This window comes from Oncorhynchus nerka, linkage group LG28 (genome assembly GCF_034236695.1).
Source record: "Oncorhynchus nerka isolate Pitt River linkage group LG28, Oner_Uvic_2.0, whole genome shotgun sequence".
In the NCBI taxonomy this organism is placed as follows: Eukaryota; Metazoa; Chordata; class Actinopteri; order Salmoniformes; family Salmonidae; genus Oncorhynchus; species Oncorhynchus nerka.
In genome coordinates this window covers 33490335-33517947 of record NC_088423.1, presented here as the reverse complement: position 1 = coordinate 33517947, position 27613 = coordinate 33490335, and the positions used below count along the sequence as shown (strand labels likewise).

The 27613-nt window shown below is 42.1% G+C and overlaps 1 protein-coding gene across 1 annotated transcript in view; it reads left to right on the top strand.

Annotated features, from left to right (window-relative positions):
- Positions 1-3647: 3647 nt before the first annotated feature.
- The window catches only part of gfra1a (gdnf family receptor alpha 1a), a 113319-nt gene continuing 89353 nt past the window's right edge, over positions 3648-27613 (top strand). The window contains exons 1-3 of the mRNA XM_029640469.2: positions 3648-4686; positions 5340-5642; positions 7263-7346. Of these exons, the coding sequence (XP_029496329.1) occupies positions 4647-4686; positions 5340-5642; positions 7263-7346 (427 nt within the window). The 5' untranslated portion in view covers positions 3648-4646. The remainder of the gene's footprint in view (positions 4687-5339; positions 5643-7262; positions 7347-27613) is intronic.

The window sequence follows — 27613 nt, the reverse complement described above, 5'->3', positions numbered from 1 at the left end:
CCCCTCTGGATTACAACCAAATTATGATAAGTGTACTATATAATTTATTGGATCCCCAAAAAAATCCAACTTTTACATTACAGTGTAGTTTACCAATAAAATGGTCTGATGGTGAAGTGGACATGCTCAGTAATCATATCCTGAAAGATAGAAATTCTCATTACAATACATTTGTATAGAAAGTTTGCAAATATTTCGATAAGATTTTGCTACTGCGGAATGGAAATACCTGTCCATTTGTTGAAAAATCACCCTGATTTACTCTATAGTCATATCCCAGTTGACCTATTTGCTTATGGCCTTGCCTACACCTAGCGACTTGTTTTTTAAAAATTATATAAGCAAAAAATATTCCATTTTATTTGGAGCGGCAAGCCAGACAAAATTAAACGTGCCTATTAATATAATCAATATGAATTCGGAGGGTAGAAATTATTCAATATTAAAAGCATTAGACCTCTCACTAAAAGCTTCAGTCATACAACAGTTATACTTAAATCCGAACTGGCTCTCTAGCAGATTAGTAAGAATGTCTCACCCCATGTTCAAGAATGTCATTTTTCCCTTTATTCAGAATACAACCTCTCACTTTCGGGTTATTTGAAAATGAAATCTTCCCTAAAAATATTGCTATTTTTGACAAGCCATTGAAAGTTGATTGCAATTTCAGTTTAAGTACTCTTTTATTTTCACATTTTTACTTATCTATTTTTTAAAACTTTTTCTTAACTTCTTAAAGCATTGTTGGTTAAGTGCTTGTAAGTAAGAATTTTACTGTAAGGTCTACACCTATTGTATTCGGCGCATATGACAAATAGAATTTGATATGAATTGCAATATTTACATTGAGCTAACACTGCAAATAGCACTGCTGGGTGATTTAAAAAGTCATAGTCAATCGATCAATAATATAATCATACTCTTAGAAAAAATATTGATCTTTAATTTACAATATGCAGAATCTATGAGAATAGAAAGGTCCAGAACTTTTGTGAAACGTCACAGTACAGCTGAAAAATATATGGCAAATAGAAACTGAATGTTGTTAGGAGATACATGGATGGGAGGGGTTGAGTGAACCTGAAGGATGGGACTAAATACAAACAAAAGATAACTATAGTAATATAATAATACAAAAATATATATATGGGGGATTAAAGATGATGCAGACTATGACATTGAAGCCACAGTCTATCCATAATATTAAAGTTAATCTACCCCAGTGAACCTGAAGGATGGGACTAAATACAAACAAAATATAACTATAGTAATATAATAATACAAACATATATATATGGGGGATTAAAGATGATGCAGACAATGACATTGAAGCCACAGTCTATCCATAATATTAAAGTTAATCTACCCCCCAAAAAAAAAGAAACAACAGTCTTCTGTGAGAATTTCAGTACTTCAGCTTAACGTTTCCAAAAGGTTTCCTCATAGCTCTATTTAAAATAATGTTTCCAAATTGTTCGAGAACGTGAAGAAACAACGTTCTTCTGTGGGAATATCTGTACTTAAGTATAACGTTTCCTATAGGTTTCCTCATGGTTCTATTTAAAGTCATGTTCTTAAATTGTTACGAGGACATTAAGAAAACTTTGCATAAAAAACAAGAACACTTGTAATGTTCTAAGAATGCTCTAAGAGTGATATTTAAATGCATGTACATTGTGTTTCTCAGAATCAACAAAACTATCTTCTTCTTCTATGAGGTTCAACAGAGGTTGGCATTCAATTTGTTGCATTACCGCCACATACTAGACTGGAGTACAAATCCCTTATACTTTACTTGAAAAATAAAAACGTACTAAATAAATACAATACCATACCATCTAACACTATACTCACTAATCTCAAAATTATATAAAATAAAATGAACACCTCCCTACTATACTAATTAAATGTATTTATTCCTACCTCATGCCATCTACAAAACTCTCTCTATTCTCTATCTTGCTAAGTGTGTTCAGGTGTGTTGGCCAGACCCACTAATTGGCTGCAACTGATCTTAATGAGTGCTTGTTTCCTTTGAAATAGGGTCTGTTTGAATAGACTAAAAAGAACAGCTTTGTATGAGTAAAAAAAACATGGCATGCTAGCTCCATCATGGTAGCGCAGTGGACTAATTCTCTGGATAGAGAACAGAATTTCATAGGTTTGAATCTAGATGATGCCAAGCCACAATAAAAAATAAATGTGTTTGCATGATTAGTGCTTAAGCAATGTGTCTCATCTGTGCGTGTAGTTCAAAACACTTGAAACATGTTCTCAGAATGCTATTTACTTACCTTCAAACGTTAATAAAACCTCCCAGGAAAACTTTTAGGGAACCATAGTAAAACGTTCTCAGTATCTCTCTGCAAACCTAAAAATGAACGTTCCCAGAACAGATGAACTCATCACTTCTGTTCTCAGAACATTTTCAAAAACGTTCAGTTTTACTGGTCAGGAAACACATGGTGAGGAAATGTATGTTCCCACAACTTCGAAGGAACCAGATGTGCTAGCTGGGTTATAATTTGCTCAAAGAGGACACAGATGACATTTTATCTGAACAAACTATAGGCTTAATTTGAAAAAGCCAATTATTTTGACTTTCATTGACCTTTGAGGTTTTGCACATTAGGCCTACGTATGTTCCCCTTTATGCATTTGCCAAATGTATGTTGCTATTGTGCTGTAGAATTACCCTAATAGCCTATTTGTTACAAAATCCCCAATGTCACTTTGTAAGTAATAGGCCTACAAGAAGATAGGCATATGAGCACTTAGTTCGCTTCTGTGTTTGTTAAACCGCCATGTAAGCCTAGCCTACTCTCAGACAATCATTTGGTTTATGAAACTTTTTTCAGCAGTTTACTTATTTTTCTGGATTCATTTTTAGGCCTAGATATTAAAGTCAACTGCTGAACATTATTACAATGCTGAAAAACACCTGACTCCACCTGAAGACCTGTTGTCCAGGCAGTGCCAATTCCTGACATCTCGCTTGGCCTTGAGGACACCTTGTCTATTCTTTCACACTATCTGTATAAATGCTTATGGCTCTGGTCTCTCAGCTTCCCATTTGTGTATTAAAGGATTCAGTCCAGTTGATATAGTGAAGTTGAGGGGAGCATTTGTTGTTGGTTGATTCGGTCCAATATGGCATGGATTATGTCTCACTTATTAATGGAATGCCTATCTCGTTGTTATTCAATGCCCACAGTTAAAAAGATCTAATATGGAAAAGTATGTCAAATGAACCTAATAGGCCTAATGAAATGTTAACATTTTAATGATCATAAACCACTCAATTTGAATGATTTGAATAGCCTAGTTTCATTTTACATTAGCCACGTCTAGGGCTAGGCATAGTGATGCCATTATTTACAATCAGGTGCATTTTGAGGCCTTTTTTTAAACCAACAGATGGCGATATTCACCCATGCTCACCATTTTATAGGCTACTCGATGTCAACAGTGGATTGACTAGCTGGACTGACGGCTCCACACTGTTCTCCAATTATGGAATGCCTAGTGTATCGTTGGCCCTGTGAGCAGCACAGCATATAGACAATTTAGGCTCAGTCTCATTTTTCTTTCCACGTTCCATATGGGTGGCGAACGCGCATCATGCATGCGCATACGGCAGCATTGATACGAGACGATCTGATTCGATTTTCAATGTGGAAAAGGGAACAAACACAGGCTTTCATCGAATTGGTTAGAAAATGCACACGTCCACCAAGAAATGCAATATTGTAGAGCATGTAGCTATTCTCTGTTCACATGGTTTTGTCTTTCGCTAAAATTAGTGTGGCGTTTTGATCGGCGATAGCAGCTTTTGTTTTGACTTGGGATATTCCCATAACATATTTTTTACGTTTAAATGTTGAACCCATGAACTCTGTGACCCCAAGAATAATGGAATATTGAAGATTGTAGTGGAGAAGTCTAGTCCTAAGAAATTAATCAAGACACTAGGTTATCTTTTATTAAATTGAGCGCAGAATAACAATAACAAATATTGCAAATAGTGTCATAGACTGTTTTAGGATAGAGTGTACAAAAAAAAGCCTACAGTTCGTGTCATGTGTACAATTCATTTATTGCGCACAGACAATAGCTTACTCGCATTTATTTATCCACACATCAACACTGTATGCCAACTGCAGAAAGAAAATGTGCCTGAAAAAGTTTAATAACAAAATGTATCTAATTGTCATCACCGAAATCCACGTTAAAATGCAGAAGTTCCTCTGTCTTGCTGCTGCTGCCAGGCTGTGGTCACTGCACTATTGAGCACAGCATCATCGCGCGCTCAGACACACGCGGGCATCCTACGAGCTGGAGTTCCGAGAGCACTCTGGCGGGTTCGTTTTGTGTCCTTATGATATCTTATCGTTGTCTTTTGTTTAGTTTTTACACGGAAAGAAAACCATTCTGTGGTTGGTGGTTTCGGTTGCCTGCCGCAAAATTGGAGTACTTTTGGGTTGGAATGTTTTACGCATGAAGTCAGCTGGATGTGTTCCGAATGTCGGACCTCATGCCCCGATGTTTTCAATGGATTTGAATAGATTGGAATAAAAGCACGAAGTTTTTTTTCTAGACGTTCTATCAATTCCATTGTAACAAGGCATCGCACGGATAGATACGCAATGATCTTCGTCACTCTTTATGTCGTTCTGCCTCTTTTAGGTAAGTTTTAGTTTCAAGGCCTATGACTAATATACACTACAAATGCCTAGTGTAAACATACAGTATATAATCTACTTTTGTAAATTGACAATGATAATCAGTTAGAGGCCAGCTGAGTTAAATAAATAGCAAAATTGGTGGTCATTATGGAGCGAAATGGGCCATCCAAATGCGTGTCATGCCCAAAGACTAGTGAAAAGTCAATTACGAGCTCATGTATACTAATCGAAGTGAATTGAGTTCTAATTCTGAACTAGACACAACTAAAGACCGTGACAATTCATTATCATAACCTATATAGGCCTACCCTTGTTACAGCCGACGTTGCAAAAGCATGTACGTCATATTTAATAACTTTACTTATCCTTTACTTGTTTTTTTTGTTGCACAAATTGATAGGCTATGAAATGCATTGGACGCTAGTATTTGACTAGTAGTCTATGAGATGTTTGTGTTGTTGTTATTGTCACCTTAATTGTTTGGAGTTGCGTAATAAAATACAATCAATATTTCAATATCTAAAACTGCTTTAATTTAGTTTAATCTCTGAATATTTATTGAGACCAAATCGCGTATTGTCTACAATATTTAACATATACACGACAGAAACATGATTATTATTATTAGCCTATAATTATTTATTCTCTCCACAGATGTTTTGTATGCCCAGGAGAATGCTCTTTCTGGTCCCAACCGCCTCGATTGTGTCAAGGCGAGTGAGCAGTGTATGAAGGAGCAAGGATGCAGTACCAAGTATCGGACAATGAGACAGTGCGTTGCTGGAGGGAAGGAGAGAAACTTTAGCATGGTGGCTGGACTGGAGGCGCAGGACGAATGTCGGAGTGCCATAGACGCAGTCAAGCAGAGCCCCCTGTACAACTGCAGGTGTAAAAGGGGCATGAAGAAAGAGAAGAACTGCCTTCGCATCTATTGGGGAATCTATCAGACTTTGCAAGGTATGCACTATCATTACAGTTAGCTACAACACAGCAAGCACACAATAATTGTCAGAAGTCTATACATTAATATATATTTTTTAAATCCCAGACCTGCTGTATGATTAGGCCTAATGTATTACTGGACCATGTAAACTGCTAAAGTAAAAACAGATTCAGTAAGAAAACATTATTAGGTATGTGAACTTTCCCGCCAGTGCATACTGGGAAAGGTAATATCCTTAAGACATCTCTTGGAATGAATCGAGTATAAATGCACTTTGAACTCATTATCTTGGAGTTGATCATACACAAAAAAGTGTACTGCTTAATCCCTGTGGCCAGTGGGGCAGAATGGGATCTCAGTTGTGCAACTGACCACTATACTTAATCAACTGTAGGCTAATGAGTTGTTGGGCAGCATGGACATTGACTGACCCAGATACCCATCCCATGTGTATTTGCATGGCTGTTTTAGGCTGTGTTTACACAAGCAGACCAATTCTGATCTTTTTTCACTAATTGGTCCTTTTACCAATCAGCTCTGAAGAATATCTGATGTGAAAAGATCTGATGTGATTGATCAAAATACCAATTAGTGGAAAAAATATCGGAATTTGGCTGTCTGTGTAAAGGTAACTGTTAGACAGGCATCCCAATTCTGATATTTTTTTCACCAACTGGTTTTTTGATCAATCAGATCAGATCTTTTCACATCAGATCTTTTTCAGAGCTGATCTGATAGGTCGAAATATCAATTAGTGTCTAAACACAGCCCATGGTAGCTCACAAACATTTAGTGAAAACAATAACCCATGTGCATGCTCTTTAAATGAAATCGTTCTATCTAGCTATACTGGACAAAAATATAAACGCAACATGCAACAATTTCAAAGATTTTACTGAGTTACAATTCATGTAAGGAAATGAGTCAATTGAAATACATTCATTAGGCCCTAAGCTATAGATTTCACATAACTGGGAATAGTAGGGATGTGGATCTGAAAACCAGTCAGTATCTGGTGTGACCACCATTTGCCTCATGCAGCGCGACCAATCTCCTTCGCATTGAGTTGATCAGGCTGTTGATTGTGGCCTGTTGAATGTTGTCCCACTCCTCTTCAATTGCTGTGCGAAGTTGCTGGATATTTGCGGGAACTGGAACACTCATGTAAATTCAGAGCATCCCAAACATGCTCAATGGGTGACATGTCTGGTGAGTATGCAGGCCATGGAAGAACAGGAACATTTTCAGCTTTGTTTCAGAATATTCAATTATCTGTCAACAGCTCTGGTGGACATTCCTGCAGTCAGCATGCCAATTAGATTGTCCCTCAAATCTGAGACATCTGTGGTAATGTGTTGTGTGACAAAACTGCACATTTTAGAATAGCCTTTTATTGTCCCCAGCACAAGGTGCACCTGTGTAATGATCATGCTGTTTAATGGATGGATTATATTGGCAAAGGCGAATTGCTCACTAACAGGGATGTAAACAAATTTGTGCACAACATTTGAGAGAAAGCACTTTACATGTTGTGTTTTTTTTCTCAGTGTATCTGTTTGTCTGCAACATTTACATGCCTATTAAGACTGCAGGAGTATGTTAAAAATCACATTGTATTTCATTATTTCTTTCAGGGAACGATTTCCTGGAGGACTCCCCTTACGAGACCATGAATAGCCGGCTGTCTGACATGTTCCGACTGGCTCCCATTATTTCAGGTAAGGACATGGATTTATTAAGAGTTTACGATTGTGCCACTTATTACGAAGTTCATGGATGGACGCCTGGCTTCTTTGTGAAAGTATACAGATTAAATGCTGGCTGTGCATGTTCTTAGTGGAATTGTGTTTAAACATTTTTACAATCCTCACACTTTCCCTATTTCGCCCCAATGAAATGCATGCCCATTGTAAGTGATCTTGCATGGAGATCTATAGTTCTGAGTGTCCAATGAGAGCTCAACACAGTGTGGTGGTGTGGAGTTGGTAAAATGAAGTAAATGCATCACGTTGGAGCATAGATTATTGGGCTGTGTTTAAATCATACATCCTGTGTTTAAATCGCACATCGTTGTCAACAATTCGATCTGCGCATTGGTAGTTTATGAGCCGCCTCTAGATGGCAATATTCTCCCTTATTTTCGATCACATAGGCGCAATCCATTGATGCCTTGGTCTTTGATATGAGGAACTCCCATCCAGTGCGTGTGAGGTGGCATATTGTGTGGCTAGTGATGGGGAATAAGAGAGTCTGAGATTAGTTTAATAAGCACATTGAAATGGGACAATTTTGTCATCAATTGTGATAGAGACATAAACAGCAGAAACCTGAAGAGTGCTTGGGCAAATAAGAGACATCCAAATAACGTTTCCAGAACAATGACTCCAATTTCAGAAAAGTGGAAATGGCTCATAAGCCATTGTATATGTTAGTTAGAATACAGCCAAACGTCAATGCTCCATTTGTCGCCTAGGAGCATAGTTCATATTAGGAGCATAGTTCATATTAACAGCCCCAGACATTTTCCGCTCTGAGCTACCAGAACCTGAGAGATTTATGAGAAAGCTCTCAGAATCTGAAGGTGCTTCTTATTCCCTTTTGAAAAGCTCTTTATGTTGATTGACGGTTGCACATTTCTTTCTTAGCGACAGGTCTCACAGATCATCCATTCCACCTCATCATGAGAGATTTATGGGCCAGGCAGGGTGAGAAGGAGACAATAAGGGTGAGAGGGGAGACAGGACGGGTGTCAGAGAGGTTTAGGTCAACACAGTGCCTCTCACAACCCCTACTCCCAGGCAGCCCTATAACATGGCTGTCTCAGTAAGGCTTAGAGGACTCATAGATCAGCCGACTGATTCATAGTAAGGAACAAAGGGAGGCATTGTGAGATGTAATGAATCTGTAATAGGCCCCTGCTTGGGACCTGAGCCTAATAATCTCCAGTGACACTCTGGGCATTCTCCTATGCACCCTCCTGATTATAGTGAGGTTTATTCCTGATCTTTCCTACACACCCCCAGGCCCTACAGTCTGTATTCCCACCTCTACTCTGGGTACTGTAGGCCTCCGAAGGACTAAACCAGACATAAAGCTGGAACAATATCAGTGAAGCTTATAAGGTACACAGCTGCCTTAAAGAACACTGGGTGTCCTTAATTGTTATTAAGAGAAAATAATAGAATAGTATTAGAACAGCAGCAGAAATGTGCGAGGAGGATGTGGAGAGCACTGAGCGTGATTGCATGAACATATACACACACACACACACACACACACACACACACACACACACACACACACACACAGATATGCACACATACACACACACAGTTCTAAGTTTAATTTAATTATTTTCAGATATTTTCTCCGGGCAGATAGAATGCTTTTAGCCGTACGATGAGTCAGGGTGAGTCACTTTGAAGTATGAGTAAGTCAGTCTCTTAATGTGGTGGAAGTTGCCACATGAGAAACTTCAGTAGAGTATACATCCCAGGAACAGAACGTATCATCTCATTTTGATGTGATCTACATTTGCCATTTAATTCACATTGAGAATACTATGAGCTCAAAAAAAGTTACAAAATCTTGAAACACAAATTAAATCTGCAGATTGCAAATGTATAACATCAGAGACCACAACATGCATCCTTGCTGGAGCTGAGTTTTATATTTTTCTACTTCTTCTTTTAATATAAGCGGTGCATCTTGTTTATTTCCCCCTCCATTTCGTCATAGAAACCCTAAGTCTCTTTCAGTGGGAACTACCTATATTGATGTCTGTTTCACTCTATTAAATGGCTCATTGAATGCTTCTGGGCTTCCGCTGTCTGCAGAGCTCATTGCTTCTCATTATCAAGAAGTGTCATGCTGTTGCCTGTGCGCCAGGCTAGGGTATAGGTGAAACATACTAAGTTTGGAGTAGTTCCTGTGTCAATGGTCACAAAAGCCGTAACTGCTGTCATAAGACAGACATGGTGAGTCATCTCATTCAAGGGATGTGCCCTTCTTTAAATATGTTTGAAAGTAAATGGTTTACTCACACAGTCACACATCGTTCAATTACATGCAGAGTTCACCACAGTGCACCTGCTCATGGATGAAGTACCAGATCATTGAATTCATTTTGTGCATTCCTTTGTGTGCGTTTGCATGTGTGTGCGCGTAAGCAAGAACGTAATGGAGAATAGAGGAAGAAGAATTCAATAAAATGGTTCCTTTTCCGCCCACCAGTTTGCCATCTTGTGATGCACTGATGCATAGAGAAGGCAGTGAGAGCCCATTTCTCCTAGATTCAAGTGGACTTTCATTACTCCCAGACCATTTGCCCCTGCTGAAGAGGCAAGCAGTGGAGGAAATGGATGAATACACAGCACAGTTTCATATTACCGTAGTCTTGAACACTCACTGGTCTGGAGCCTCTCATACTGACCAATGTAAAAAAAAATCCCCCCTCGATTTTTAGAACTAGAATAATAAAATGCTTGTTTGCTGTATGAGTGGAATAACATTGGAGGTTAACTCTTCAAAGTCTAAACCAAAAGGAGTTGTTGATGTACTGTAGCTTTAAACTGAGGAAATGGGAGAAATTTTCAAAATGGTCTGGCTTATCGCCACAGAGATATAGCTATGGTACAATCACTCTGTAGATAAAGCCCCTTTTAAATGTCAGCCAATTGTCATTTACTGTTCAGTGCGCCAATAAGAAAAATGAAACCTGTGGTAAAATGTGACACAAAATGTAAAACAGAGTCTTCTGTGCAGCATGGGCTGGCTGGACTGAAATTGCCTATATGATGAGGTAGCGGTGAAAAAAGGATAAGGACATCAAAAAATCTGGAATGTGCTACTATGAATAAAGATGACTTTCTACATCACTCCATTATTTTCTAAAAGCTGTAGATGACCTTTTCCCATTATGTTTTTGTGGTTTAAGCTGATGACAGATCATGATGCTGATTATGAGGTCAGCACATAAACATGCAAAAGTGGCATTTAAAGCATTTAAAGGATTCTCTCTGAAGTCTTTGAGCTATCTATGTGTGAAAACCCATGCAGTCCCAACCTTGCAGACGGACCACGCAGCACTAAATCCCCATACTGACACGATGCTGAGAGCCTGTCAACACAGCTCACTGCTGTTGGAATGCCACTCTTATAATGAACTCGGAGTCCAGCGGTGAATGAGGACAGACTGCCACTTGGGTTCTTATAGAGTGAGAGGAGGGAGAGGAATGGGGGAGAACAGTATTTGTGTTGTTTGGACTCAAGAGTACCTCTGCACTTTCTGATGTGTTGGGAGAAGTATTACGACAGCTCCAAACCTAGATTCCACCAACCAACCAAAACCACTCTCAATGTTATTGCTTTGGTGTTTGACTCTCTGTACTTTCCCCAACTGAAAATGTTTGTGTGAGAGAAAGAGAATATAAAAAGGAGATGTCTTTGATGGTAACATTTCCATATCAATATTCCTTCTGCCACCTGACAAATAAATGTCATTAAAATGGCTACTTTGATAAAGCAGCTCCATTTCCCCCGTCTGGCTGTTTGTGTCAGGATGTGTCAATCACAGGCCAAGCCTGGGCCTTTGATGTTGGGGTACAGCTGTACTCTTATCTGTTAGAGTTGTGGCCTCAGCCTCCTCAGTGAGCACTGACTGAGATAGGTGTGTTCTATGTTAACGTTCCCTTGCTGCCTCCTTCCTACTTTACAAGGGTTTTTTGTTCCGCTAAAGACTCCCAAATCCACCTAGAGTGTAATGTCGTAGGGAGACTTCTCATCTGAAAGCTAATCAATAGCCAGGCATGTTAAAATAGAAACCTGAGACTGTGAGTACAAAAAACTATTGATTTGTTTTTTTCGCCCGAGCTCTTCTGTTGGACTGGATCAAAGGATAATCCCTATGTTGCTGGAGCTCAGGTATACGGTTCCACAATGCACATCGGTCTGGAGGAGTCGGGACTCTCCACAGGGTTGTCTTGACTCCTCCACTCTCATTGTCCGTCTTAGAAGATGTAGGGCAGGGGTTCCCAAAAATGTTTGCACCATGACCCCACCATGTAAAGAATGTGATGTAATCAATAGCCAATGTTTACTCGCTTAATTGGGGCTATTTTTATTTTATTTTTATTTCACCTTTATTTAACCAGGTAGGCTAGTTGAGAACAAGTTCTCATTTGCAACTGCGACCTGGCCAAGATAAAGCATAGCAGTGTGAACAGACAACACAGAGTTACACATGGAGTAAACAATTAACAAGTCAATAACACAGTAGAAAAAAAAATGGGCAGTCTATATACAATGTGTGCAAAAGGCATGAGGAGGTAGGCGAATAATACAATTTTGCAGATTAACACTGGGGTGATAAATGATCAGATGGTCATGTACAGGTAGAGATATTGGTGTGCAAAAGAGCAGAAAAGTAAATAAATAAATAAATAAAAAACAGTATAAAAACAGCATGGGAATGAGGTAGGTGAAAATGGGTGGGCTATTTACCAATAGACTATGTACAGCTGCAGCGATCGGTTAGCTGCTCGGATAGCTGATGTTTAAAGTTGGTGAGGAGATAAAAGTCTCCAACTTCAGCGATTTTGCAGTTCGTTCCAGTCACAGGCAGCAGAGTACTGGAACGAAAGGCGGCCAAATGAGGTGTTGGCTTTAGGGATGATCAGTGAGATACACCTGCTGGAGCGTGTGCTACGGATGGGTGTTGCCATCGTGACCAGTGAACTGAGATAAGGCGGAGCTTTACCTAGCATGGACATGTAGATGACCTGGAGCCAGTGGGTCTGGCGACGAATATGTAGCGAGGGCCAGCCGACTAGAGCATACAAGTCGCAGTGGTGGGTGGTATAAGGTGCTTTGGTGACAAAACGGATGGCACTATGATAGACTGCATCCAGTTTGCTGAGTAGAGTGTTGGAAGCCATTTTGTAGATGACATCGCCGAAATCGAGGATCGGTAGGATAGTCAGTTTTACTAGGGTAAGCTTGGCGGCGTGAGTGAAGGAGGCTTTGTTGCGGAATAGAAAGCCGACTCTTGATTTGATTTTCGATTGGAGATGTTTGATGTGAGTCTGGAAGGAGAGTTTGCAGTCTAGCCAGACACCTAGGTACTTATAGATGTCCACATATTCAAGGTCGGAACCATCCAGGGTGGTGATGCTAGTCGGGCATGCGGGTGCAGGCAGCGATCTGTTGAAAAGCATGCATTTGGTTTTACTCGCGTTTAAGAGCAGTTGGAGGCCACGGAAGGAGTGCTGTATGGCATTGAAGCTCGTTTGAGGTTAGATAGCACAGTGTCCAATGACGGGCCGAAAGTATATAGAATGGTGTCGTCTGCGTAGAGGTGGATCAGGGAATCGCCCGCAGCAAGAGCAACATCATTGATATATACAGAGAAAAGAGTCGGCCCGAGAATTGAACCCTGTGGCACCCCCATAGAGACTGCCAGAGGACCGGACAGCATGCCCTCCGATTTGACACACTGAACTCTGTCTGCAAAGTAATTGGTGAACCAGGCAAGGCAGTCATCCGAGAAACCGAGGCTATTGAGTCTGCCGATAAGAATATGGTGATTGACAGAGTCGAAAGCCTTGGCGAGGTCGATGAAGACGGCTGCACAGTACTGTCTTTTATCGATGGCGGTTATGATATCGTTTAGTACCTTGAGCGTGGCTGAGGGGAACCCGTGAACGGCTCGGAAACCAGATTGCACAGCGGAGAAGGTACGGTGGGATTCGAGATGGTCAGTGACCTGTTTGTTGACTTGGCTTTCGAAGACCTTAGATAGGCAGGGCAGGATGGATATAGGTCTATAGCAGTTTGGGTCCAGGGTGTCTCCGCCTTTGAAGAGGGGGATGACTGCGGCAGCTTTCCAATCCTTGGGGATCTCAGACGATATGAAAGAGAGGTTGAACAGGCTGGTAATAGGGGTTGCGACAATGGCGGCAGATAGTTTCAGAAATAGAGGGTCCAGATTGTCAAGCCCAGCTGATTTGTACGGGTCTAGGTTTTGCAGCTCTTTCAGAACGTCTGCTATCTGGATTTGGGTAAAGGAGAACCTGGAGAGGCTTGGGCGAGGAGCTGCGGGGGCGGAGCTGTTGGCCGAGGTTGGAGTAGCCAGGCGGAAGGCATGACCAGCCGTTGAGAAGTGCTTATTGAAGCTTTCGATAATCGTGGATTTATCGGTGGAGACCGTGTTACCTAGCCTCAGTGCAGTGGGCAGCTGGGAGGAGGTGCTCTTGTTCTCCATGGACTTCACAGTGTCCCAGAACTTTTTGGAGTTGGAGCTACAGGATGCAAACTTCTGCCTGAAGAAGCTGGCCTTAGCTTTCCTGACTGACTGCGTGTATTGGTTCCTGACTTCCCTGAACAGTTGCATATCACGGGGCTATTCGATGCTATTGCAGTCCGCCACAGGATGTTTTTGTGCTGGTCGAGGGCAGTCAGGTCTGGAGTGAACCAAGGGCTGTATCTGTTCTTGGTTCTGCATTTTTTGAACGGAGCATGCTTATCTAAAATGGTGAGGAAGTTACTTTTAAAGAATGACCAGGCATCCTCAACTGACGGGATGAGGTCAATGTCCTTCCAGGATACCCGGGCCAGGTCGATTAGAAAGGCCTGCTCACAGAAGTGTTTTAGGGAGCGTTTGACAGTGATGAGGGGTGGTCGTTTGACTGCGGCTCCGTGGCGGATACAGGCAATGAGGCAGTGATCGCTGAGATCCTGGTTGAAGACAGCGGAGGTGTATTTGGAGGGCCAGTTGGTCAGGATGACGTCTATGAGGGTGCCCTTGTTTACAGAGTTAGGGTTGTACCTGGTGGGTTCCTTGATGATTTGAGTGAGATTGAGGGCATCTAGCTTACATTGTAGGACTGCCGGGGTGTTAAGCATATCCCAGTTTAGGTCACCTAACAGAACAAACTCTGAAGCTAGATGGGGGCGATCAATTCACAAATGGTGTCCAGGGCACAGCTGGGAGCTGAGGGTGGTCGGTAGCAGGCGGCAACAGTGAGAGACTTATTTCTGGAGAGGGTAATTTTCAAAATTAGTAGTTCGAACTGTTTGGGTATGGACCTGGAAAGTATGACATTACTTTGCAGGCTATCTCTGCAGTAGACTGCAACTCTGCCCCCTTTGGTAGTTCTATCTTGACGGAAGATGTTATAATTGGGTATGGACATCTCTGAATTTTTGGTGGCCTTCCTGAGCCAGGATTCAGACACGGCAAGGACATCAGGGTTAGCAGAGTGTGCTAAAGCAGTGAGTAAAACAAACTTAGGGAGGAGGCTTCTGATGTTGACATGCATAAAACCAAGGCTTTTTCGATCACAGAAGTCAACAAATGAGGGTACCTGGGGACATGCAGGGCCTGGGTTTACCTCCACATCACCCGCGGAACAGAGAAGGAGTAGTATGAGGGTGCGGCTAAAGGCTATCAAAACTGGTCGCCTAGAGCGTTGGGGGCAGAGGATAAGAGGAGCAGGTTTCTGGGCATGGTAGAATATATTCAGGGCATAATGCGCAGACAGGGGTATGGTGGGGTGCGGGTACAGCGGAGGTAAGCCCAGGCACTGGGTGATGATGAGACAGGTTGTATCTCTGGACATGCTGGTTGTAATGGGTGAGGTCACTGCATGTGTGGGAGGTGGGACAAAGGAGGTAACAGGGGTATGCAGAGTGGGTCTAGGGGCTCCATTGTGAACTAAAACAATTATAACTAACCTGAACAACAGTATACAAGGCATATTGACATCTGAGAGAGACATACAGCGAGGCATACAGTAATCACAGGTGTTGAATTTGGAAAGCTAGCTAAAAACAGTAGGCGAGGCTAATCCGCTAGCACAACAAACAGCAGGTAAAATGGCGTTGACTAGGCAACGGGGCCGACAGGTAAGACAAACAAGCAGAAAGGAGTACCGTGATTAATGGACAGTCCAGCGTGCGTCAGCTATGTAGCCAAGAGATCAGTGTCCAGGGGGCAGCGGTGGATGGGCAGGGGGCTGGGCTGGCGAGTGTTATCCAGGTTTTTTTTTTTTTTTAAACTAACAATGACTAACTAGCTTGTAGCTAGTTAGCTGGTTAGCGTCTGGAGGTTCTTGAGTGTGTCATAAAAATAAAAATAAGAGTAAAAGTAACAGCGATTCCGTATCACATTGGGTGAGGCAGGTTTCCGGAAGGTATAAACAAATTAAAAATCAAAAAGAGATAGAAAGTAAATGGGGTCAGAGAGTGATTGGGACGCGGTGGTTCAGACGGTTAGCAGGCCTGTGCTAACAAGCTAACAGTTCGTAGGCCCGAGCTAGACAAGGTAGCAGTTAGCGGACCGGAGCTTGACAAGCTAGCCGTTAGCAGGCCGAATTAGCAAGCAGGGAGATAGCGAGGGCTAGAGAGTTAACCTTTGGGGGACGTCGCGATGGGGTGAGTCTGTTTATTCCTCTTCATGCGGTGAGCTGGAGATACAGCGATTCAGAAAGCTCGCAGGCCTTGGCCAGCAGATGGATCTTTGGCGATGTCGCAGCGGAAAAGCCTGTTGAAACCCCTCGGACGATTATGTCGGCGGACCAGTCGTGATGGATCGGCGGGGCTCCGTGTCGGCAGTAGAGGGTCAGTAGAGGGTCCAGGCCAATTGGCAAATTAGGTATTTTTGGACCTCTTCAGCAAGTCGGGAGATGGGCTTAGCTCGAGGCTAGCTCCAGGCTAACTGGTGCTTGCTCTGGGACAGAGACGTTAGCCAGGAGTAGCCACTCGGATTGCAGCTAGCTATTTACGATGATCCGGTATAAAGGTTCAGAGCTTGCGGTAGGAATCCGGAGATGTGGTAGAGAAAAAGCAGTCTGATATGCTTTGGGTAGATGTCGCGCTGGTGTCCTAGTTAGCGTTGAAGACCGCTAGCAGTGGCTAGCTAGTAGCTAGTTAGCGGCTAGCTTCTGATGAGGGTTCAGATTCTAAAGTATAGAAAAAGCAGATCCGTACCACATTGGGGGATGCGGGTTGCAGGAGAGTATATTCAGCCTGTAGTTGGAAAGTGAGATTAAAATATGTACGAAATATATACAGAAAAAAAAACGAGGAAAAAACTATATTTACACTATACAGGACGGGACAAGACAAAACACACGTCCGACTGCTACGCCAGCTATGACAGTCTATTACAAATCCATCTGGCAGCATTTATGGACAATATTTCAATCTTAAAGAAGTATGTGTTGAAGTGACTGAAATGTATCAGAAAGGTATTGGGAAGTTCAAAAGATACACAGGCAATCATTTTGTGTGACCTTCTGTGTAGAAAAGAACATCCTCATTGATAATGTTCCTTTCCCCCCAGTCTGATTAAGTGCCTGGTCTTGCCCACTCTGTTCTAATGAGTCCTTGTGGGCATTGTAGAGGGAAACACAAGACATGGATGTGATCCTCAGAGTCTTATCTTTCAGTAGATGAAACTGTTAAAAAGCCACAGAAACTGCTCAGTTTTTTACAACCGCATCTAGTGGCTACCGGAAGTTATGAACTTAACGATTCGGTTCTATAAACCAAGAACAGGTTTCTCTTGCGACCCCATTTCCAAATCAGGCGAATCCTAGTTTGGGCAACGCTGCTGTAGGGACTGATTATAATATTAGATCTCAATAAAGATTTTTAATACTCCTTCAAATACCACATAACTTCCTGGATGTCTGTTGTTGTTTGTCTGTTTGACTTTCATCCAAAAGTCCATAGCTGTCCTTCCAAGTCACACGGAGGATTTAGCCACAGGTCGAGGGGCTTTAGCTGCTTAATACACAGACACCGTTCCAGACATTACTCTCACAGCTGCAGCTTAATGGCAGAATAATGCTAACAGCAGCATCAGGTTGCAGCCTTGTCCCTGCCGCTAGCTCTATGCAGCTAAAAAATAATTTAGTTAAAGGTGACCAGAATGGAGTCCTCCTGGGAGGTTTCTGATTGGATATAAAGTGGGAGAGTGATTCATCACAGTTAATCAACGCTCCTGACAGCTCGAATCAGCAGGGGCGCCACATGTGCCACCTACATCTATTGCTTTTCTGCCCAGATGCATGCCAATTATCCATACTGCAAACAGTGAGGTGTCAGTATAAAGTCAGATAGATGTCGTGAGTAACCATGTTTGATGAAATATTCACTGGCTTCATACAAAAAAGGTCTATTGTAGTTGTTTGGTAGTTGTTGTTTTTTTCATTGGTTAGGATTCAATTGATTATTATGCAAAGGCGTACATACTCTATCATAGGATACTTTTCTTGGATGGGCAAGACCTTTAAGTACATACAGTACATTACTAAAAGTGTGTGGACACCTGCTCGTCGAATATCTCATACCAAAATCACGTGCATTAATATGGAGTTGGTCCCCCCTTTGCTGCTATAACAGCCTCCACTCTTCTGGGAAGGCTTTCCACTAGATGTCAGAACATTTCTGCAGGGACTTGCTTCCATTCAACCACAAGAACATTAGTGTGGTCGGGCACTGATGTTGGGCGATTAAGCCTGGCTCACAGTCAGCATTCCAATTCATCCCAAAGGAGTTCGATGTGGTTGAGGTCAGTCAAGTTATTCCACACGGATCTCGACAAACCATTTCTGTGTGGACCTCGCTTTGTGCACGGGGGCATTGTCATGCTGAAACAGGAAAGGTCCTTCCCCAAACTGTTGCCACAAGGTTGGAAGCACAGAATAGTCTACAATGTCATTATATGCTATAGCGTTAACATTTCCCTAAACTGGAACTAAGGGGCTTAGCCTGAACTATGAAAAACAGCCCCAGACCATTATTCCTCCTCCATCAAACTTTACAGTTGGCACTATGCATTCGGCAGGTAGCGTTCTCCTGTCATCCGCCAAACCCAGATCCATCCGTCAGACTGCCAGATGGGGAAGCGTGATTCATCACTCCAGAGAACGCGTTTCCACTGCTCCATTCCAATGGCGGGAAGCTTTACACCACTCCAGCCAGCACTTGGCATTGTGCATGATCTTAAGCTCGTGTGTGGCTGGAAACCCATTTCATGAAGCTCTCGGCGAACAGTCGTTCTGCTGACATTGCTTCCAGAGGCAGTTTGGAACTCGGTAGTGAGTGTTGCAACTGAGGACAGACGATATCTACGAGCTACATTCTTCAACACTCGGCAATCTTGTTGTGTGAGTTTGTGTGGCCTACCACTTGGCGGCTGAGCCGTTGTTGCTTCTAGACGTTGAGCCGTTGTTGCTTCTCCACTTCACAATAACAGCAATTACAGTTTACCGGAGCAGCTCTAGCAGGGGAGAAATTTGACGAACTGACAGTTGGAAAGGTGGCATCCTATGACGGTGCCACGTTGAAAGTCACTGAACTATTCACTAAGGGCATTCTACTGCCAATGTTTTTCTATGAAGATGTCATGACTGTGTGCTCAATTTTATACACCTGTGTGGCTGAAACAGCCAAATCCACTAATTTGACGGGGTGTCCACATACTTTTGTATGTATAGTGTACATGTAGATGTTTAACCCTTTTTAGCTGTTTGTTTGTTTTTTTCCAAGAGGGTTTGTCTGTGTGTTTGTGACTCTTTTAATCATGATTTAATGTTTTGTTTTTAGTGGTAGATCAGCTTTAATTTTGGAGAAAGATTGTGAGTTCTATCAATTTAATTGTTTGCATCAATTCTAAACCCCTTATTTTTTATTTATAAAAAGCAAAGTCAACTCTAACACCCCTCTCCTGATTGCAGTAAAGTAACGGACAACAATACTTTGACGCTACTTAGAACTATTTTCGCTCACATGTACGGTACAGGTAGTTAAATAATTATATATGTAGTCCTAATTTACTTTTTCTGCAAGTGCTGGATTTTCATCCACAGTAACCCAACTTTCCCAGTATAATGCCATTTTGCAATTCCTTTTGCAATACATCCCTCCATTTTAATGTGATGTCTTACGAGGATCTTGAACCTCCCTATTTGTAATATTTCGACCGATATTGCCCTAAAAAGAATTACATTACCATGAGTATAATGATATTTCCCATTGACTTATTGTGTTTTTTTCCAATCCCCTAACAATACAGTTATGGCTGGTAATATTAGTAGTCTTTTGACTGTACAGAGCATTTGTGCTGCAGCACTTGTCTCGAGAGAACCCCCCCCCCCTTTTAATAACAGTTTTAGTCAAGAAACTTTCCTGGAAAATGTCCATGAAAATATACATGTCTCCGGTATCCAGCTGTTTTTGGCTTTGTGCCATTCTTGATCTAAAGTATGTTAAATGATGGCATTGATTCATAGATTCAAATTTTTCACATTCTAATTTCCAAATCCAAATCAAATGTTATTTGTTACAACAGGTGTAGACATTACCATGGAATGCTTACTTACAAGCCCTTAACGAACAATGCAGTTCAATAAATATAATTCATAAAATATTTACTAAATAAACTAAAGTAAAAAAATCTAATCAATCAAAAAGTAACACAATAAATGTACATAACAATAACGAGGCTACATACAGAGGGTACCGAGTCAATGTCAATGTGCGGGGGTACAGGTTATTCAAGGTCATTTGTAAAGTGACTATGCATAGATAATAGACAGTGAGTAGCAACAGTGTAAAAACAAAGGGGGATGGCCAGTTGATTAGTTTCATTTTGTTCGTGAAACCCACCAGCGTTTGTTCCCCTGCTCCTGCCTGTTTATAGGCTGTCTCATCTTCTATCATGTTTAAGGTATGATCCAGATGCAGACAGTGTCAAAGAAAAAAAAGTATATTCCTTAAACAGGGCCAGGCAAACGACAGGTCAAAGGCAGGCAGGGGTCATTAACTCAGAGAGGGTGCAAAGGGTTCAGAATGGCAGGTAGTCTCAGGGTCAGGGCAGCCAGGGGTCAATAATCCAGTAAGGTAGGGTAAGGTACAGGATGGCAGGCAGGCTCAGGGACAGGGCAGCCAGGGGTCAATAATCCATAAGGTAGGGTAAGGTACAGAATGGCAGGCAGGCTCAGGGTCAGGGCAGCCAGGGGTCAATAATCCAGTAAGGTAGGGTAAGGTACAGGATGGCAGGCAGGCTCAGGGTCAGGGCAGCCAGGGGTCAATAATCCAGTAAGGTAGGGTAAGGTACAGGATGGCAGGCAGGCTCAGGGTCAGGCCAGGCAGAATGGTCAAAACCGGGAAGGACAAGGAAACAGGAGCAAGAAACAGGCAGGAGCAGGGGAACAAACGCTGGTAGGCTTCACGAACAAAACAGAACACAGCTATAAATACATATCGGATAATGGGGAAGATGGGCTACACCTGGAGGGGTGTGGAGACAAGCACAAAGACAGGTGAAACAGATCAGGGTGTGACATCTTCAGATCTTCCATTTGGGTTTAGTTCGTGTAAATCGATCATTTGAATGTATACTTACCAAATTACCAGACAATCGTGAGCTGGCATTTGTAGGCTAAATACTGTGGATGTTATCCATACATGTCTTACTTTTGTTGAAAGTATAAATTGCAGTAAACATCCCCCTGTCCTCCTGAGTCCTATACTACAAATCAGGTTTGAGGAGTTAGCAAGATAGCTTTGGTCAACTCTGAGTTCAACTTGGGATAGCCGGTCACACAAATGTGGCTCACCTTTTAGCCAGCTACATTTCTATGGCAATGAATCCCTCAGTACTAACCTGCTCTGGGTCAGGCTAACTCAGGAGTAACTCCACTTATCCTGAATGAAGTATCTGAGCCGTGAGTTGAGGACCAATGAAATCATATTCCCTCCCTCTTGCAAAGATCCCTTTCATCACTGATTAAATATTCTATTACTTGTTTTTTTGTGTTAAAATAGTCAACTTAAAATAACTACAGCGCCTTCAGAAAGTATTCATACCCCTTGACTTATTCCATATTTGGTTGTGTTACAGCCAGAATTTAAATTAGATTAAATATTTTGCTCACCCATCCACACACAAAACCCCATAATGAAAAAATGAAAACATGTTTTTATACATTTTTGCTAACTTATTAAAAATTAAATACTGAAATATTTTACATAAGTATTCCTGAGTGGATAGATGACATTTGGCAGCGATTACAGCTGTGAGTCTTTAGAGGGTAAGTCTCTAAGAGGTTTACACACCTGGATTGTACAATATTTGCACATTATTCTTAAAATAATTCTACAAGCTCTGTCAAGTTGGTGGTTGATAATTTCTAGACAGCCATTTTCAAGTCTTGCCATAGATTGTCAAGCCGATTTAAGTCAAAACTGTAACTCTGCTACTCAGGAACATTCTATGTATGCAAATCCAGTGTATATTTGCCTTGTGTTTTAGGTTGTTGTCATGCTGAAAGGTGAATTGGTCTCCCAGTGTCTGTTGGAAAGCAAACTGAACCAGGTTTTCCTTTAGTATTTTGCCTTTGCTTAGCTCTATGTTTCTTTTTATCCCCCAAAAACTTCCTAGTCCTTGCCGATGACAAGAATACCCATAACATGATGCAGCCACCACTATGCTTGAAGGTATGGAGAGTGGTACTCAGTAACGTGTTGTGTTGGATTTGCCACAAACTTAACAACCTCTATTCAGGACATAAAGTAAATTTTTTTGCCACGTTCTTTGCAGGTACTTTATTGCCTTATTGCAAACAAGATGCTTTGGAATATTTTTATTATGTACAGGACTCCTTGTTTTCCCTCTGTAATTTAGGTTAGTATTGTGAAGTAACTACAATGTTGTTGACCCATCCTCAGTTTTCTCCTATCACAGCCATTAAACTCTGTAACTGTTTCAAAGTCACCATTGGCATCATGGTGAAATCCCTAAGCTGTTTGCTTCCTCTCTGGGTTAGGAAGGACGCCTGTTTCTTTGTAGTGACTGGGTGTACTGATACACCATCCAAAGTGTAATTAATAACTTCACCATGCTCAAAGGGATATTCAATGTCTGCCTTTTTTTTTGTTACCCTTTTTCTCCCAACTTCGTGGTATCCAATTGGTAGTTACAGTCTTGTCCCATCACTGAAATTCCCGTATGGAGAGGCGAAGGTCGAGAGCCATGCGTCCTCCGAAACGCAACCCAACCTAGCCACACTGCTTCTTGACACAATGTCCGCCACACCAATTTGTCGGAGGAAACACCGTACACCTGGCAACCGTGTCAGCGTGCATTGCACCCGGCCCGCCACAGGAGTCACTAGTGTGCAATGAGACAAGAACATCCCTACAGGCCAAACTCTCCCCTAACCCGGACGACGTGGGGCCAATTGAACGCGGCCCCATGGGTCTCCCGGTCATGGCTGGCTGCGACAGAGCCTGGCCTCGAACCAGGATCTCTAGTGGTACAGCTAGCACTGCGACGCAGTGCCTTAGACCACTTTTTTTACCAATAGGTGCCCTTCTTTGCGAGACATTGCAAAACCTCTCTGGTCTTTTTGGTTGAATCTTTTCTCTTTTTTTAACAATATATTTATTCACATTTGTTTTTACAATCAGCAAAATATGACACAGACAATGTCCCATTATTCCTTCCACCTACACAAAACACCATGCTAGGGCTTGTAGGCCTGTTGTAAGGCAGGTCCTCACCAGACATCACCGGCAACAACGTCGCCTATGGGCACGAACCCACCGTCGCTGGACCAGACAGGACTGGCAAAAAGTCCTCTACACTGACGAGTCACAGTTTTGTCTCACCAGGGTGATGGTCGGATTCGCGTTTATCGTCAAAGGAATGAGCGTTACACCGATGCCTGTACTCTGGAGAGGGATCGATTTGGAGGTGGAGGGTCCGTCATGGTCTGGGGCGGTATGTCACAGCATCATCGGACTGAGCTTTTTGTCATTGCAGGCAATCTCAAAGCTGTGCGTTAAAGGGAAGACATCCTCCTCCCTCATGTGGTACCCTTCCTGGAGGCTCATCCTGACATGACCCTCCAGCATGACAATGCCACCAGCCATACTGCTCATTCTGTGCGTGATTTCCTGCAAAACAGGAATGTCAGGGCCAGCGATGCATCTCAATCCCATCACATCTGGGACCTGTTGGATCGGAGGGTGAGGGCTAGGGCCATCCTCCCCAGAAATGTCCGGGAACTTGCATGTGCCTTGGTGGAAGAGTGGGTAACATCTCACAGCAAGAACTGGAAAATCTGATGGAGTCCATGGTGAGGAGATGCACTGCAGTACTTAATGCAGCTGGTGGCCACACCAGATACTGACTTTTACTTTTGATTTTGAACCCCCTTTGTTCAGGGACATTTCTGTTCGTCACATGTCTGTGGAACTTGTTCACTTTATGTCTCAGTTGTTGAATGTTGTTATGTTCATGCAAATATTTACACATGTTAAGTTTGCTGAAAATAAATGCAGTTGACAGTGAGAGGGCGTTTCTTATTTTGTTGGGTTTAGATCTATGCCCTTCTGTTTGGTTACAGACTTCAATCCATATATTTAAAGTGTTTTTCTATGAAAGGGTTGTTTATGAGACCAAATCTTTACCTGGGCTAATATAAGGTATACAGTGGGGCAAAAAAGTATTTAGTCAGCCACCAATTGTGCAAGTTCTCCCACTTATAAAGATGAGAGAGGCCTGTAATTTTCATCATAGGTACACTTCAACTATGACAGACAAAATGAGAAAGAAAATCCAGAGAATCACATTGTAGGATTTTTAATGAATTTATTTGCAAATTATGGTGGAAAATAAGTATTTGGTCAATAACAAAAGTTTCTCAATACTTTGTTATATACCCTTTTTTGTCAATTACAGAGGTCAAATGTTTTCTGTAAGTCTTCACAAGGTTTTCACACACTGTTGCTGGTATTTTGGCCCATTCCTCCATGCAGATCTCCTCTGAGAGCAGAGGAGAGGGATTAGCTTTAGCAGTGGAGCGTTACAGAGAAGTCTCGGTTGAAGCAGTCTGATTTGGATCAAGAAAGAGACTGGCCAGAGCCACGTTCAGTGATATTTTGGGGCTGTTGCTGTGCAACACAGACTTTCAACTCCCTCCAAAGATGTTCTATGGGGTTGAGATCTGGAGACTGGCTAGGCCACTCCAGGACCTCTGAAATCAAGCGGGCTTCGAGATGTCATCGTCAAGCCACTCCTTTGTTGCCCGGGCGGTGTGTTTGGGATCATTGTCATGCTGAAAGACCCAGCCACGTTTCATCTTCAATGCCCTTGCTGATGGAAGGTTTTCACTCAAAATCTCACGAGAGGGAAAAGGATACAAGGATACATGGAACCCCAATCATTCTTTCCTTTACACGGATCAGTCGTCCTGGTCCCTTTGCAGAAAAACAGCCCCAAAGTATAATGTTTCCACCCCGTGCTTCACAGTAGGTATGGTGTTCTTTGGATACAACTCAGCATTCTTTGTCCTTCAAACACGATGGTCTGTGCGAGTTGAGTTTTTACCTAATGCAAAAGTTATATTTTGGTTTCATTTGACCATATGACATTCTCCCAATCTTCTTCTGGATCATCCAAATGCTCTCTAGCAAACTTCAGTTCTATTCAGTAGACGGCTTAGCAGTGGCCTGGACATGTACTGGCTTAAGCTGGGGGACACGTTTGGCACTGCAGGATTTGAGTCCCTGGAGGCGTAGTGTGTTACTGATGGTAGGCTTTGTTACTTTGGTCCCAGCTCTCTGCAGGTCATTCACTAGGTCCCCCCGTGTGGTTCTGGGATTTTTTTGCTCACCGTTCTTGTGATAGACAAATTTTGACCACCAGTCCCTGGAGGGGGTGAGATCTTGTGTGAAGCCCCAGATCGAGGGAGATTATCAGTGGTCTTGTATGTCTTCCATTTCCTAATAATTGCTCCCACAGTTGATTTCTTCAAACCAAGCTGCTTACCTATTGCAGATTCAGTCTTCCCAGCCTGGTGCAGGTCTACAATTTTGTTTCTGGTGTCTGGTGTCCTTTGACAGCTCTTTGGTCTTGGCCATAGTGGAGTTTGGAGTGTGACTGTTTGAGGTTGTGGGCAGGTGTCTTTTATACTGATAAGTTCAAACGGGTGCCATTAATACAGGTAACGAGTGTAGGCCTAGCGGGACTACCCTGTCTTGTGCCATGTGATAGAGAGAACATTGAGGAAACCGTTCCATTAGTCAGGATCTGAGCTACTGGACATTTGTATAGTAATCTAATCAGACATACATACTTAGGTCCAATATTCATCCTCTGTAAAACTTCAAACATGTAGCTTGATTTTCCACATCTAATGAAGCCGCCACTACAGGTTCTTGGTCATTTTCTACATAATGCAAAATATTAAAAAATCTTCTGATATTATCAGCAGATCTTTCCCAGGTTTTAACAAAACTGTGATCAGTGCCTGTTCAATTGTGTCTGGGAGCAATCCTGACTCTATGGCATAATTAAACATATTGCAAAGAGGCTCAATTAGTTTGGGTAAAAAGGATCAATAGAATTCAATAGGCAATCTGTCTATCCCTGGTGATTTTCCCCCAGCAGTATTGAAAATGGATTCCATAATTTCCTCGGATGTAGTCTCTTTCTCCAAAGTGCTCTCAATCCTCATCAGTTAAAGTTTGTAAATTGAGTTTGTTCAAAAACTCATGCATTGTGGCAGGGGTATTACCATCAGAATACATTTATATATAATACAACTCATTTTTCCCAATTCCTGACATGTAATCCTTGTAAAAATTCCCTTTCTTAGATCAAATAGGATCACCAATTTATTTTAAGAATGTGAAATGAGAGAATTATTTATTTCAGCTTTTATTTTTTTCATCACATTCCCAGTGGGTCAGACGTTTACATACACTCAATTAGTATTTGGAATCATTGCCTTGAAATTGTTTAACTTGGGTCAAACGTTTCAGGTAGCCTTCCACAAGCTTCCCACAATAAGTTGGGTGAATTTAGGCCCATTCCTCCTGACAGAGCTGGTGTAACTGAGTCAGGTTTGTAGGCCTCCTTGCTTAAGCCATTTTGCCACAACTTTGGAAGTTTGCTTGGGGTCATTGTCCATTTGGAAGACCCATTTGCAACCAATCTTTAACTTCCTGACTGATGTCTTGAGGTGTTGCTTCAATATATCCACATAATTTCCCTCCCTCATGATGCAATCTATTTTGTGAAGTGCACTAGTCCCTCCTGCAGTAAAGCAACCCCACAACATGATGCTGCCACCCCCGTGATTCACAGTTGGGATGGTGTTCTTCGGCTTGCAAGCCTCCCCTTTCTCCTCCAAACATAACGATGGTCATTATGGCCAAACAGTTATATTTTTCTTTCATCAGACCAGAGGGCATGTCTCCAGAAAGTGCGATCTTTGTCCCCATGTGCAGTTGTAAACCGTAGTCTGGCTTTTTATGGCGGTTTTGGAGCAGTGGCTTCTTCCTTGCTGAGCGGCCTTTCAGGTTATGTCGATATAGGGCCTGTTTTACTGTGGATATATATACTTTTGTTCCTGTTTCCTCCAGCATCTTTACAAGGTCCTTTGCTGTTGTTCTGGAATTGATTTGCACTTTTCGCACCAAAGTACGTTCATCTCTAGGAGACAGAATGCGTCTTCTTCCTGAGCGGTATGACAGCTGCGTGGTCCCATGGTGTTTATACTTGTGTACTATTGTTTGTACAGATGAACGTGGTACCTTCTGGCATTTGGAAATTGCTCCCAAGGATGAACCAGACTTGTGGAGGTCTACAATTTTCCTTCTGAAGTCTTGGCTGATTTCTTTTGATTTTCCCATGATGTCAAGCAAAGAGGCACTTAGTTTGAAGGTATGCCTTGAAATACATCCACAGGTACATCTCCAATTGACTCAAATGATGTCAATTAGCCTACTAGAAGCTTCTAAAGCCATGACATCATTTTCTGGATATTTCCAAGCTGTTTAAAGGCACAGTCAACTTAGTGTATGTAAACTTCTGACCCACTGGAATTGTGATACACTGAATAATAATTGAACTAATCTGTCTGTAAACAACTGTTGGAAAAATGATTTGTGTCATGCACAAAGTAGA